This window comes from Bombina bombina, chromosome 7, assembly GCF_027579735.1.
Source record: "Bombina bombina isolate aBomBom1 chromosome 7, aBomBom1.pri, whole genome shotgun sequence".
NCBI lineage: Eukaryota > Metazoa > Chordata > Amphibia > Anura > Bombinatoridae > Bombina > Bombina bombina.
The window spans coordinates 496,119,581-496,134,201 of record NC_069505.1 but is presented as its reverse complement, the minus strand read 5'-3'; the positions used below and the strand labels follow the sequence as shown (position 1 = coordinate 496,134,201).

The following is a 14,621-nucleotide window of genomic DNA, read 5'->3' as shown; positions in this document are numbered from 1 at the left end:
CTTTTTTTTCACACCACTTGTAATACAAGCTTCATGAATATGCTAATAATAAACTCTACACTACCGTATCCATTAAAAGTGTAGGGCATGTTAAAAAAGTTTTGTCTACTTTAAGAGGCTATGGTATAAATATTTTACGACCCACTTGTAATAACAGATGACACCATACACATATTGTTTTTTTCTGCTTATTGTTTAATATAAAATATCCTTTGGAAAGGGTCTTAAAGGGACATAATATCTACATGCTAAATCCCTTAAAAGTGATGCAGCATAGCTGTAAAAAGCTAACATGAAACTATCACCTGAGCATCTCTATGTAAAAAAGGGAAGATATTTTGGGCATTTATTAAGCAGCGGATGCTACTTCGGAGCCCCATCGTTTCAGGTTTGCCTGAAACAGAAGTTAAGAAGCAGAGGCGATAGGACCACTGCTTCTTAACTTGTCCGCCACATTTTAGGTGGAGAATTAAAATCATCCTGATTCGAACGGGATGATTGACAGCCCCTGCTAGCGGCCGATTGGCCGCCAGAGAGTAGGGGACGGCATTGTTAAATGCTGACAGCGAATCATGTCCGCTTACAATAGTAATTTAAGTGCTGCAAAATGAAAGAAAACAAATAGCCAATCAGCATCAGCAGTGCTAAGGTCATTCATTGGTTTGCTGTGATCTCTTGAGATTTCACTGAAATCTTGTGAGATTTTATATGAAACTTCTTTATACTGAATAGGAAAATAACATAACTGTGCCTGCACATGCCAGGTGCACACTACCTCCTGTGACTTGCTTCCTGATTGGCTGCTTAAAGTCTCTTTACAGTGTGAATTCTAATTAAATTTGATGTAAAATATCTTCCTTTTTACATAGAAATGTTCAGGTGATATTTTATAGTCAGCTTTTAACAGCTATGCTGCATCATTCTCAAGTGCTTCAAAATATGGGTATCATGTCCCTTTAATTGTTGTTTGTTGTAAACCCTTGATCAGCTGCACCTCATTGAAGAAAAACAGAAAGGGGAAAAAATATGTTGTTTGGTAGGTTTTCTGTCATAAAAACAAAAGGGAAATACTAATACTAGAGCTATCAACAATATATTATCACTGTTTAAAACAGTGGCATGTTGCAGTGTCCATAATAGAGGTTAGGATACCTTAGATAATGTCATACAGCACCAGACAACACAGAAGTGGCTGGGTACAAACCAAGGTCCGTTGTATATCATTTCACATAGTCTTTTTTTAATGTTTTCATTTGTTCCGTTAACATTGTGTGGATGGTTCTACAATGGTATTTTATGGACCATACGCCTTTTATGTAGAAGGTTTCATGATTGTTTTTTTCTCATCTTGATATACTTCTGTCTCCCATCTTCTTATTGCAGGAAAACGAGTGTGCGCTGGTGAAGGCATGGCCCGTATGGAGTTATTTCTTTTCTTAACCATCATACTACAGAAGTTTACCTTAAAGCCAACAGTAGATGAAAAGGACATTGAGATCACACCTGAACCTAACACCAACGCATCAAGACCTAGGAAATATACTATGTATGCCGTCCCTCGCTAACAATATAAAGGCCAAGCTGCTTAGCCTAGACCTGTTTTTGAGAAGACCTGGATCTGAATCATGAAGACAACATCCTGAATAACAAGAACAACTCCTTTAAAGTTTTCTCAATGTTTTTTTCTTTACACCTGTAGAAGAATGTTTTGGGGATATTTATTCTACATTGAAGAAGTTCTATATTCTGATTATTTAAGATAATCATGAAAGCACAACACAACCACAGTGATTGTATTAAAAGAACATGGACCATTACAAAGGGGAGACTTTTGGGATGTATTTTGATCGCAATTGCACAAATTGTATTTGCTGTGAAATTTAAACAACTATGTATGAATAAATGGCAATACACAAAAAATAATCTTGGTTTGATTATAAAGGCAGGAAAGCTTTTAAAATAGTAAAATCTTACCAATTCACCTATTTATCAGTTGGCAGGGACGAAACTACAGGGGGGGCAGAGGTCGCAATTGTACCTGGGCCCTGCGGCTTCTAGTTACGCCTCTGTCAGTTTGCCATTCCTCCACCCATCCATCCAACAAGAAAGAAGACCTTACATGATCATAGATTAATGTCTTTGCATTAGGGGGAAGCTTGGTTATGTGTGTGTTAGTTAAAAAAAAAAGAAGATGATTTCAGTTTTTTTTTGACGGAATGGCCTTGTGCAAAGTGGAAAAGGGCTTAGTTGTGGTTCAGGTAGGAAGGTGTTAATGCTATGGTGGATACATAAACAGTTATTAGCATTTAGAAGTAGGAGGCATCCATTAAAGATTATACCATTAGAGGGTTACACTGGCATTTTGATTAATTTTAAATATATATTTCTACATATATCTGTATATATATGTATAGCTATATATATATATATAATAGGTAAGAGGCGGCACTCACTGGTCTTTCCAAAGTGTACTTTAATATAACAAAGTGACGTTTCGGGGACACACTCGCCTTCCTCAAACCTGAGTCTGAGGAAGGGGAGTGTGTCCCCGAAACGTCATTTTGTTATATTAAAGTACACTTTGGAAAGACCAGTGAGTGCCGCCTCGTATCTATTTCAACCATTGGCTCCCTGGCGTTATATATATATATATATATATATATATATATATATATATATATATATATATATATATATATATATATATATATATATATAGATATATATATATATATATATATATATTCAAAAACAAACAAAAGTTATATATATATATATATATATATATATATATATATACTGTATATATACACACACATACATATATGTCAAGAAAATAATCATATACATAGAGAATTATATATTTAAAAATAGAAAGAGCATACACAGAGTACAACAGTACCATTGAGCTCTAGTATAAAAGTTAATTTGCCAAAATTCAAGAATAAACTGAGCATGTAATATTGAAATGCAAGCCACTTAATCAATCTCTATTTTTTCCCTCTTATACAAAGTGAGAGAGCCACTTTTGGACCTCAAGAATTTCTTCTATCTAATCTGAGGGCTTTTAAATAGCGCAGCCCTCGTGTGGGCCTGTTTACTGACTATATGCAGATAACAAATATAATATTATTATTAAAGTCTAAGGACAAAGAACAAATTGCATCTGGTTTTCTCATTGGAGCAATCATAAAGCACATTGCAAGAAGTATGATACATAGAGACAGCTACATACAAAAGAATATACCAGAGTACAATAGTATACAATAGTGTTGCGCTAACTGCAACGCAAGTGCATTATGTATTTTGTTAGGCTCCCACGAGCGTCAGCCTCGCTAGCCTCACCAGTCCTTATGTTATTAGATACTATTTAATATATGTTTCAGGAAGAAATAAAACTCTCAAGTGATTGCTAAATTCTGCTGCGAGTATAAATAAATCAGCTAGAAAATTAGACCAAAATTCCCTCAAACTTCAGTGTCAGCAACAAGCCAACCTGTCTGTAGGACTATGAGGCTCGTAGTATAAACAAGCATGTGAAAGTAAATTCTAAGGTATAAACTTTATCTGTATAAGGTCCCTCTACCAATAATATAGATTAACTAACACTTGTATAGATGTTTTGGTGATGTTAGATATATAGTAGTTTTCATGGAAAATGTTATGCATATATACGCTACCTCTCTAGAGGAATATATAAATTATTAGAGTAGATAATCAAAGACTTTAAGGTGAAGTATGAGCAATGTGTAGAAGGTAAACAAGAATACCAACATATAGCAGCTCTAGAATAGTGTTTTCTCATTATAGAATAACAGATAATATAACCTATAAGAAAATTACCATATTCTAGTGCAGACTGTAAATACGTATATCATGACATACTACATTGTACAAAGCATAAGGTAATACTATAATACTATAAACACAGACACAGTCCCGAGTCTCAACCAGTTCCCTGTCTATGATTCTTTGATGTTAAGAATCTGTGACCCTGGCCAGTGGCGGCTCGTGGGTTATTCAAATGGGGGTTCACGGACCAGTTATGCAAAATAGTTTTATATATATATATCAGTGGCGTATTTAGGTTTTGTGCTGCCCTAGGCACTCAAAATTCTGCTGCCCCCCTAAACCCCCTCACCCAGGTTTTAGGCCATTTTTAGTCAAAAAATCTTTTGGTCAGGGACTGTTGTTTTATGCTGCACCTACTCAGTCTTTAAGACAATTTTTTTTAGGGTAACCAGAATGCAGTGAGCATGTGCATGCTGCCTTGTGCCCACTGGCTGTTCATTACTACTAATGGGAAATTTTATTTTTTCTGATTTAGCAACACTGAGTACATATTTTACTGGGCAGGGTGGACATAGGTTTCAACAAAAATAAACTTTGGGGGGTAGTTATCAAGCCGTCTACTTTTCTGGCTTCGCCGGCCCAATACGCCCGCCTAAGCTCGCCTCACATCGCCGCCGCGGACCTGAAAAAATACGCCTAAGTTATCAAATAAAGCTGTCAAAAAGCCGCGGGGCGATGAGCAGCGTACTGTGAGAGTTATCACTCATCCGATCTCGCTGCCCTTCGGCTTTTTTCCAGCTTTATTGCTAGCCTGTCACTAAGCACTCACACTAAACTACACTGTTCTACCCCCTATACCGGCGCCCCCGGAGCCTCCCGCAACTCAATAAAGTTACTAACCCCTAAACCGCCGCTCCTAGACCCCGCCGCAACTCTTATAAATGTATTAACCCCTAAACCGCCACTCCTAGACCCCGCCGCAACTCTTATAAATGTATTAACCCCTAAACCGCCGCTCCTAGACCCTGCCGCAACTCTTATAAATGTATTAACCCCTAAACCGCCGCTCCCGGACACCGCTGCCACCTACAGTATACCTAGTAACCCCTATCCTGCCCCCCCCTACACCGTCGCCCTCTATTATAAAATTATTAACCCCTATCCTGCTGATCCCGCACCTCTCCGCAATTAAATAAATAGTTTAACCCCTAAACCGCCGCTCCCTGAACCCGCCGCAACCTATATTAAACCTATTGACCCCTATCCTGCCCCCCCTACACCGTCGCCACCTATAATAAATTTATTGACCCCTATCCTGCCCCCCACTACACCGCCGCCACTGTAATAAAATGATTAACCCGAGTTTCCTGTGGGAGGAGCGTGAAGAAGGTGGTGTACGCTCAAGCTCACCTGTGTGGAGCAGTAACAGCTCTAAGCTCCCAAGCCACAGAGCCTTTTTTCGGGGGTGAATGTTTTATGCCCTGCCTAAGGAAGAATGTGGCGTATGGTAACTCTCTAATCCCTTAAGGCTGAATGGGAACAGCCATTGCTGGTATACTCAAGCCTCTATTTGCTAGCCTCTGAAAGAACTGTAGCTGAAACACGGCTGTACAAACGCTGGGCTGATTCTACAACGACTGGCTGGAGTTCGAGGTCAAAGAGCCTGGAGAGTATAAAGCATGCTATGAATAGCTGAACGGGAAGGACGCTGCTTAGGAAGAGAGGTATCTCAACCGGAACAGCCCAAGTTCAGCAGCAGACGCAAGCTCTCCAGGCGAAGGGAAAAAAAAAAAAAAAAAAGAACCTGAGAAAAATCGGAAGGAATATGTTCGTACCTGAGAAGTGAAAGTGGCCGGTGAGTCTCGATACAGACATCTGGAGACCGCATCTGCAGATCGCGTCCCCCCCTTCGACAAGCCGGCGAGTGGCTTTGACGTCACACTACAGCGCTAGAAGCTGGGAAGGTCGGAAGTGTGTGACGGTGCTGAAAGCGGCAGGATAGCTCAGAGATAGGAGGACACCGGAGATACATCGTATCTACGCCGTGAAGACGAAGGGGGGGGGGGTAAGTACAGCAGGTTCCGTACTTTTGGGGAACATACAAAGCCTAAAAGTTGCAGATAGTACCGGATGAGCTTAAATGGAGATTGGCACTGCGGGTAAAACGGCAGACTGATAAAAGCAAATATTGATGAACTTATCTCTCTCATTTCTCCTTTACGTGCTTGTTGTAATAATGATAAGTAGACCCTTTTAGGTGACGCAAAGAGCTGTAAATTATTGGGAAAGGCTCATAGTTACACGCTGAGCTAAACATTTACTTTAACAGCAGACTGGATAGACGGTCGGGTTATCCTCTTTTTTGCTTCCCTTCACCCTAAGCTCAAGGAAGTAATATCAAGGGGGCAACTTGGAAGGACGGTTAAAAGGAACAGATCCTGCTATCAGGAGTGTCCCGTGCCGAATAGAACTGTCTCAAATAAAGTGGACATATTGTTTGGCAGCTGGCTCTGGCTGCTTTTTGCTGGACTGCTAGGAGACATGAAATCATATGTCTAAATGTGCAACTTTTTATAATAGTATTCAAAACCATTTTTTGATTACTTGTAGAAATAAGAAGTATTAGGTAGCTTGCTGCAGATTAGCAATTCATGAGAACAAGATAGGTTAAAACAGGTTAAGATGGAATAATTATATCAGAATAGCCAGGTTCACAGCTATGGGCCACTTTGCATAATAATTTTGACAAATCAAGGTGCTATTTGGTATGTTAAATGTGCAAAAGATATTTGTGATTTGCTCTATTTTCTTCATAGGGTGCTAAAAAGTAAAACAAACAAGAAAAAAGGTGTTTGATATGACAAATCCCTATACTCTGGGCTATCTCTGGTGATTATATCAGAACTCTTCGTTTTTTTCAAAGAGTGTTAATGCGGCGAAAGGCTGCATGAATAATTTAATATGTGGTCCCAGCAGTAAGCTGAAAAAATGTGTTTGAAAAAGGGGTGTATGATCTGCTAAGTCTTCATATCAGGTGTTCTTGATGTAAAATTTAGTGGTACCATTAAGTCTTCACATATTGTGTTAAAGGTTGCTAATCTGTAGAGCTAAAGTGTTGTATTGGTAGCAAATTGTAAAGGGTTGCCTGAGCGTTAAATTTTTACATTTGGTGCTAGCCCTGTAGAAAGTGTTTGTACTATTTAGCTTCTGCATTTGTCCCCCTACAGGGTGAAACGTTACATATATCATCAAACTCGTTCATTTAGTACTTAATAGATAAGCTTTATCCCTGTTAATTAAGCGACCAATGGGCTTTTAATTGGGGGCAAGATCTGTAAGCTATAAAGAACTAAACTGTAAATATCAGATTAGGGTAAGGGCAAGGTCAGAGGTTCTCAGATAGGTCTTAACATAACGGCCGAACCTGAAAGAGTAGACAGCAGATTTGCGCTGCTAAGCATTCATAGCTGGGGTTAAATTGATAGAATCTACCCATTTCAGTAAGTCTTTACATTTTTGGGGTCATGCATAAAGAGGGCAGTTGAATTGCTAAGTCTCCACAGATTGTGTTAGATAAAAGTAGAGGTGTGTGATCTGTTAAGCATCCTAGTTCAGGTGCTAAGCCAAAAATTCTTCTTCTTATATAATAGCACTGACTAGTAGATTAAATGGAGAAATATATTACAAATCCTAAAAACAAATCTCCAGCTATGCCATTAAGGAGGGACAGAAAACAAAAAACCTCTCAAGAGATTACACAAGAAGTTAACCTAAGAAGTCCCGAGCTGAACGTAGAAAAACAATTAACTACGAACCAGTTGGCAGAATTGATCCTACCCCAATTTGAACTGATAAAAAGTGAGATTTCAGAGTTATCTAATGAAATTAAGCAATTCTCGAATAGACTTATGGAAGTAGAATCTAGAATCTCAAATGTAGAAGACAGACATTTCAAACAGGAGGCTGTTCTAGACACGCATTCTGACGAAATCAAGGTATTAAAAGCTAAAATTGAGGATCTTGAGGATAGGTCCAGGCGGAGTAATGTCCGGGTAATAGGACTCCCAGAGTCAAGGGAATATGACGATTTATTGTTATTTAGCGCCCAAACACTACCAAAATTACTAGGCTTACAAGTAGCAGATGGCAGCTTTCAGGTGGAGCGGGCACACAGGGTTGGCATAGTGAGACAGTCAAAAGATGGTAATGTGCGACCAAGAATGGTCATGATAAAATACCTAAATTTTCAAGACAAGGTAAAAATAATGCAAAAATATAGACAAGTTCAGACATTTACTATAGACTCTAAGCAGATTTTATTATTTCAAGATTTCTCTATAGAAACATCGACAAAAAGGCGTGCAATGGCGCCATTCTGCTCAGGTTTAATCAGGGCAGGCTTGAAAGCAACCATGAAATATCCAGCGAAAATCACAGTCCTGGGTATGGATGGCGACATTGCACTGAACACAATTGAAGATGCAAAAGAGTTCTGTAGAGAAAACAACATTGAAGTATAAGGTAAACTTTCAGAAGTAACTAGCTAGTGTAGAAAAGAGAGGTGGCAATGGAGGCGGCTTCAAAAATTACGAGGAGGGGTGGGGGGTAGGGTGGCGGAGAGATATATGTGTTTTCTTGTTTGTTTTTTTTTTCTCTTTTGCTTCTTTTTTCTTTCTTCTTATTTTTAAGTCACAAATTGTATAGATTTAGAATAAATGAGTAATTCATTAAAATTAATTTCTTGGAATGTTGGGGGAATAACATCACCCATTAAGCGCAAAAACGTTCTCAAGCAAGTTAAAAAACACCTTCCAGATATCATATTCCTACAAGAATTACATCTTAAAAAGGCAGAGATAGGAAAATTGAAAACAAACTGGATAGCTGAAATAATTGCTACACCTTGTGAAAAACGCAAAAAAGGGGTAGAAATTATGCTGGGTAGGGATCTATCATACACTATAATTAAGCAGGAATTAGACCCAGGCGGGAGATACATAGTATTACAAATGAAAATAGACGAGAAAATCTGGACGTTATGTAACTTATACGCCCCGAATAATTGGGACTTTAAATTCTGGGAGAAGATGACAAAGGTTTTATCTTCAAACATTGGGCAGAATTTGATTGTAGCAGGAGATTTTAACAGCACAATGTGTCCTGATTTAGATAGGCATAAAATCCGGCGGAGAGCAGCTAATAACAGAGAAGCTAAGCATCTGCAGAGTTTTTCACGTGTATTGAAATTACATGATGCCTGGCGTATCCAGCACCCAGACAATCGGGAATTTACATGCGAATCAGGCGCCCATAAAAAATTTTCCCGAATTGATATGTTTCTAGTTGACGAATATATTATGAGAAATCATATTGAATCTCAGATCTCGGAGATAATCTTATCCGATCACGCAATTATTGATATAAGGATTGTGTGGAGTACTCTCCCCAAAAAAACTGCAAATACTTTTCGTTTTCCTCAATATATGTATAGAAATGTACAATTTGCAAACTGGTTACAGCAAAAATGGAGAGAATACTCCACACAGAATACGGATTACATAAATAAGGTTGAGGTGTTTTGGGAAGCAGGTAAAGCGGTCATTCGGGGGGAAGTAAAAGCTTACATGATCAAAAGAAATAAGAGAAATAAAGCAAGAGAAACACAGTTATCAAACCAACTTAGAAATAAATATGTGAAATATATTAGAACTCCCAATAAAGATAATTGGGACATTTACAAAGCAGCCAGATTGGAAAGGGAATGTTTCTTGAAAAAGATTGGGGCATATGAAGAGTTGAAAAACAGGGCCACATTTCAGGGCAGTCAGGGTATATCGGCTAAACATTTGGCCAGGCTGGTTAAATTTAGAAAAAAATCAAATCAAATCCTTTCAATCCGGTCTGAAGGGAAACTTTTTAGTAATAAAGATGAAATTGGTAGGATATTCTTTGAATATTACAGTAATCTATATGCAAGGGAAGAGGTGAACGAAAAGCAAAAAGAGCAATTCTGGCTGGGGTTGGATATCCCCCAAATCTCGCAAGAAGCGCTACAGACAATCAATGCCCCTATTACTGAAACGGAAATATTAGATATCATAAAAAAGTCTAAACTTGGCAAAGCTCCAGGGCCGGACGGCCTATCGGCAGAATTTTATAAAATCATGGCGGCAGAGATAGCGGGTACCTTAACCAAATTATTTAATCAATACTATCTCCAGAAAGATATGAAGTCAACTTATTTTGCTGACTCAGTAGTTACTCTAATTCACAAGAAAGCGAAGGATCCAACCAATGTAGCGTCATATCGTCCGATTTCGCTTCTTAATCAAGATTATAAGATTTTAATGTCTCTCATTGCGGAAAGAATGAAAAAATCTATCACAGATATTATTCACCCTGACCAGGCAGGTTTCATTCCAGGGAGAAACGCAGTCAGAAATATGCGCAGGGTCCTCACCACCTTGGACTATCTCCATCGGGTCGACCAGGACACCGGTAATAAAAGTCAGGGGGAAGATATAGCATTACTCACCGTAGATGCAGAGAAGGCGTTTGATTCAATCATTTGGGATCACTTAATAAACTCGCTGAAAAAGTTCGGCTTCTCCGGCGCCCTGGTTGACTTGATTGGGTTAGTATACAATAAGCCCAGGTCCCAACTTCTGATTAATGGCGAGTTATCACAAAATATCACTTTGGGCAAAGGAACACGCCAGGGGTGCCGCTCTCACCATTACTCTTCGATATTGCATTGGAACCTTTAGCCATATATCTGAGGAAAACTCTTCCACCAATTTCTCTGGGGAACCAGAAGGTCTCTGTGGCTCTCTATGCGGATGATCTGTTAATATTTTTACAACGTACAAGGCAGTCCATACCATGTTTTATGAAGATATTAAACACATTCAGTTCATTCTCTGGGTATAAAATAAATATTAATAAATCAGAAATTCTTTGGATTATAAAAAATAGAAACAGCTATTCTGATCATTTCAAAGAAGTACAGAATATTAATTATCTAGGTATCAAGATTACCAAGAACCCTGCATACTGGTACCAGCTTAATTACAAAGAGTTATTTCAGAAATTACAGTTTGATCTAGCAAAATGGAATTTATACTATTTATCTATCTCAGCCCGTATAAATGTCATTAAAACCATTATTTTCCCAAAATTCTTATTTTTGCTCCAGAATCTACCCCTTTTATTACACAAGAGAGACATTGATAGCTATAATAAGGCTTGTGCTTTTTTTATTTGGGGGAAAAAGACTTCACGTATTGCGTATAATAAACTGACGCAGGAAAAGCGGTTCGGAGGCTTTTCGTGCCCAAATATAAAATATTATAATATGGTATCTCTGGTCAAATTTGGGGTAGATTGGCTTAGCAAATCAGATTATGTTACTTATTATGAACATGAAACAGAATTAATCAAACCCTTTAATCTGCAGGCTGTGCTACACTTTCCATACAAACAATTACCTAGCAATATAAGCAGGCTAATCACAATTGCCAATATAGTGATCGCATGGCAGAAATACTGTAAAACATTGGGGATAGAATTCCAGACCTCTAGATTTTTACCAATCACTGGTAATCCCGCCTTTCCACCAGGTTACTGCAATAGTATATTTCATACTTGGGAAAATAAAGGGCTGATTTATGTATCACAATTGAAAGAACTACACACCGGGCACATTAGGTCATTTGAGAATCTGGCAGGTGAATATAACTTACCATCTCAGCATTTTTACGCATACTTACAGGCCCGTCACTTTGTGAATGACTACGATAGCAGGTTCAGCAAGCATTGGGCACAATTAAATATTGAGGCAGGGATAACTGTATATAAAGCAGGTATTAGATCAATCTCAATTTGGTATCAGTATATTATGAGTAAAGAAGGAGAATTGCATGTTAATCACTGTAAACAGAAATATGTAACTCATTTTCCCGAGTTGCAAGAGAAGGACATAACGGACAGCCTTGAAAGAACAAGAGAGGCAACGGATAGAATTAATTTAAGAGAATCACAATATAAGGTAATAAACAATTTTTATCTAACCCCAGCCAGAATTGCTAAGTGGTCTCAATCACAGGCCATATGCCCCAAATGTCGCAAAGTAAAGGCGGATTTGCTGCATTACTTTTGGACTTGCCCAAAAATTGTGCAATTTTGGAGTAAAATTCAATACTGGATAAACAGAAGGACAAGAGATACGATAGAGCTAAAGTCAGAACATATATTTTTTTTGTATCCAATGCAAAATACCGGGGAAAGACTATTCATAAATCTAGCGATTTTGATTGCAAGGAACCATTTATGCAAAAAATGGAAGCATAGAAATTCTCCTTCTATCACTGAATTCATAAACTCCATGAGAAGCCAGATTATGGTAGAGACTATAGGACTGGATAAAGGAGTTGGTAAACAGGTTATTAAATTTTTTAAGAAGTGGAAAAAGTATATTAATGGTGAACCTACAACAGTTCAACATTATATTCCCTCGCCTTTCCAAGACTCCATACCTTTCCTAGAGTTAATCTTAGACGGATCATTACCTTTAAATTGGGCATATAGCCGATAAGGTGGGAAAACTAATAAAAGCAAAAGTAAACCGGAAACTTTTTGCAGCTTTTAAAGTGCAGGGTTTTTTTTTTCTTTCTTTTTTGGCTGTCTTTCTTCCCCCCCCCCCTCCCCCCCCCCCCCCCCGGGTAGTAATACTAATTTTAATTTCTTCTGAGCTTTTTGTGAGAAATCTTGAGCGCAGTGAAAAATATATCGGGTTGGTTCTGAGTAGTATCCATATAGAATCATGATTTGAATAAGATATGGATAAAGCAGGCGAACTCAAGATTCAGGTTAAGGGACAGACTAAAGCAGGTCTGGGGTTATAGCTGGTAAATAAGTGTTCCTGTAAATGAATTAAAAAGAATAGATAAACAAGATTGGAGGGAGAAGACAAGATATCCTGATAGAGAGAGAGGTTTTGCAATATTTGAATTGATACGGAAAGTTCAAGTAACTCAGAAAAGCATTTTTTTTTCTTTTTTCTTTTTCCAGTCAGCATGATATTTTTGATTGTATAAAAATCAGATGTTTTATATTTTATGTTGTTGGTATGCAATGTATTTCTTGTTTTCTGTTTATAACTTCTCCCCCAATAATAAAAAAAATAATTAAAAAAAAAAAATGATTAACCCCTAAACCTAAGTCTAACCCTAACGCCCCCCTAACTTAAATATTTATTAAATAAATCTAAATAAATTAACTCTTATTAACTAAATGAATCCTATTTAAAACTGAATACTTACCTTTAAAATAAACCCTAATAGAGCTACAATATAAATAATAATTATATTCTAGCTATCTTAGGATTTATTTTTATTTTACAGGTACCTTTCAATTTATTTTAACCAGGTACAATAGCTATTAAATATTTATTAACTATTTAATAGCTACCTAGCTAAAATAAAGAGAAATTTACCTGTAAAATAAATCCTAACCTAAGTTATAATTACACCTAACACTACACTATACTTTAATAAATTATTCCTATTTAAAAATAAATACTTACCTGTAAAATAAACACTAAGATAGCTACAATATAATTAATAATTATATTGTAGCTATCTTAGGATTTATATTTATTTTACAGGTAACTTTATATTTATTTTAGCTAGTTAGAATAGTTATTAAATAGTTATTAACTATTTAATAACTACCTAGCTAAAAGAAATACAAAATTACCTGTAAAATAAATCCTAACCTAAGTTACCTAATACTACACTATCATTAAATTAATTAAATAAACTACCTACAAATAACTACAATTAAATACAATTACATAAACTAACTAAAGTACAAAAAATAAAAAAAGCTAAGTTACAAAAAATAAAAAAATAAGTTACAAACATGTTAAAAATATTACAACAATTTTAAGCTACTTACACCTAATCTAAGCCTCCTAATAAAATAACAAACCCCCCCAAAATAAAAAAATGCCCTACCCTATTCTAAATTAAATAAATTTCAAAGCTCTTTTACCTTACCAGCCCTTAAAAGGGCCATTTGTGGGGGCATGCCCCAAAGAAAACAGCTCTTTTGCCTGTAAAAGAAAAATACAACCCCCCCCAACATTAAAACCCACCACCCACATACCCCTAATCTAACCCAAACCCCCCTTACAAAAACCTAACACTAATCCCCTGAAGATCATCCTACCTTTAGTTGTCTTCACTCAGCCGAGCCACCGATGGAACTGAAGAGGACATCCGGAGCGGAAGAAGTTAATCCTCCAAGCGGCGCTGAAGAAATCTTCCATCCGATGAAGTCATCATCCAGGCGGCGCTGAAGAAAAGTCTTCGATCCGGCCCATGTCATCTTCAAAGAGGCGCTGAAGAGGTCTTCTATCCGGGCGAAGTCATCTTCCAAGCTGGGTCTTGAATCTTCCTTCCGCCGACGCGGAACCACCTTCTTCACCGACGGACTACGACGAATGACGGCTCCTTTAAGGGACGTCATCCAAGATGGCGTCCCCTCAATTCCGATTGGCTGATAGGATTCTATCAGCCAATCGGAATTAAGGTAGGAAAAATCTGATTGGCTGATGGAATCAGCCAATCAGATTGAGCTCGCATTCTATTGGCTGTTCCGATCAGCCAATAGAATGCGAGCTCAATCTGATTGGCTGATTGGATCAGCCAATCGGATTGAACTTGAATCTGATTGGCTGATTCCATCAGCCAATCAGAATTTTCCTACCTTAATTCCGATTGGCTGATAGAATCCTATCAGCCAATCGGAATTGAGGGGACGCCATC

At 37.7% G+C, this 14,621-nt stretch overlaps 1 protein-coding gene across 1 annotated transcript in view; it reads left to right on the top strand.

Moving 5' to 3' along the window:
- LOC128666850 (cytochrome P450 2C15) overlaps window positions 1-1,923 on the top strand; it is a 100,402-nt gene extending 98,479 nt beyond the window's left edge. Inside the window, exon 9 of the mRNA XM_053721652.1 lies at window positions 1,384-1,923. Within this exon, the coding sequence (XP_053577627.1) occupies window positions 1,384-1,565 (182 nt within the window). The 3' untranslated portion in view covers window positions 1,566-1,923. The remainder of the gene's footprint in view (window positions 1-1,383) is intronic.
- The last annotated feature ends 12,698 nt before the right edge of the window (window positions 1,924-14,621 follow it).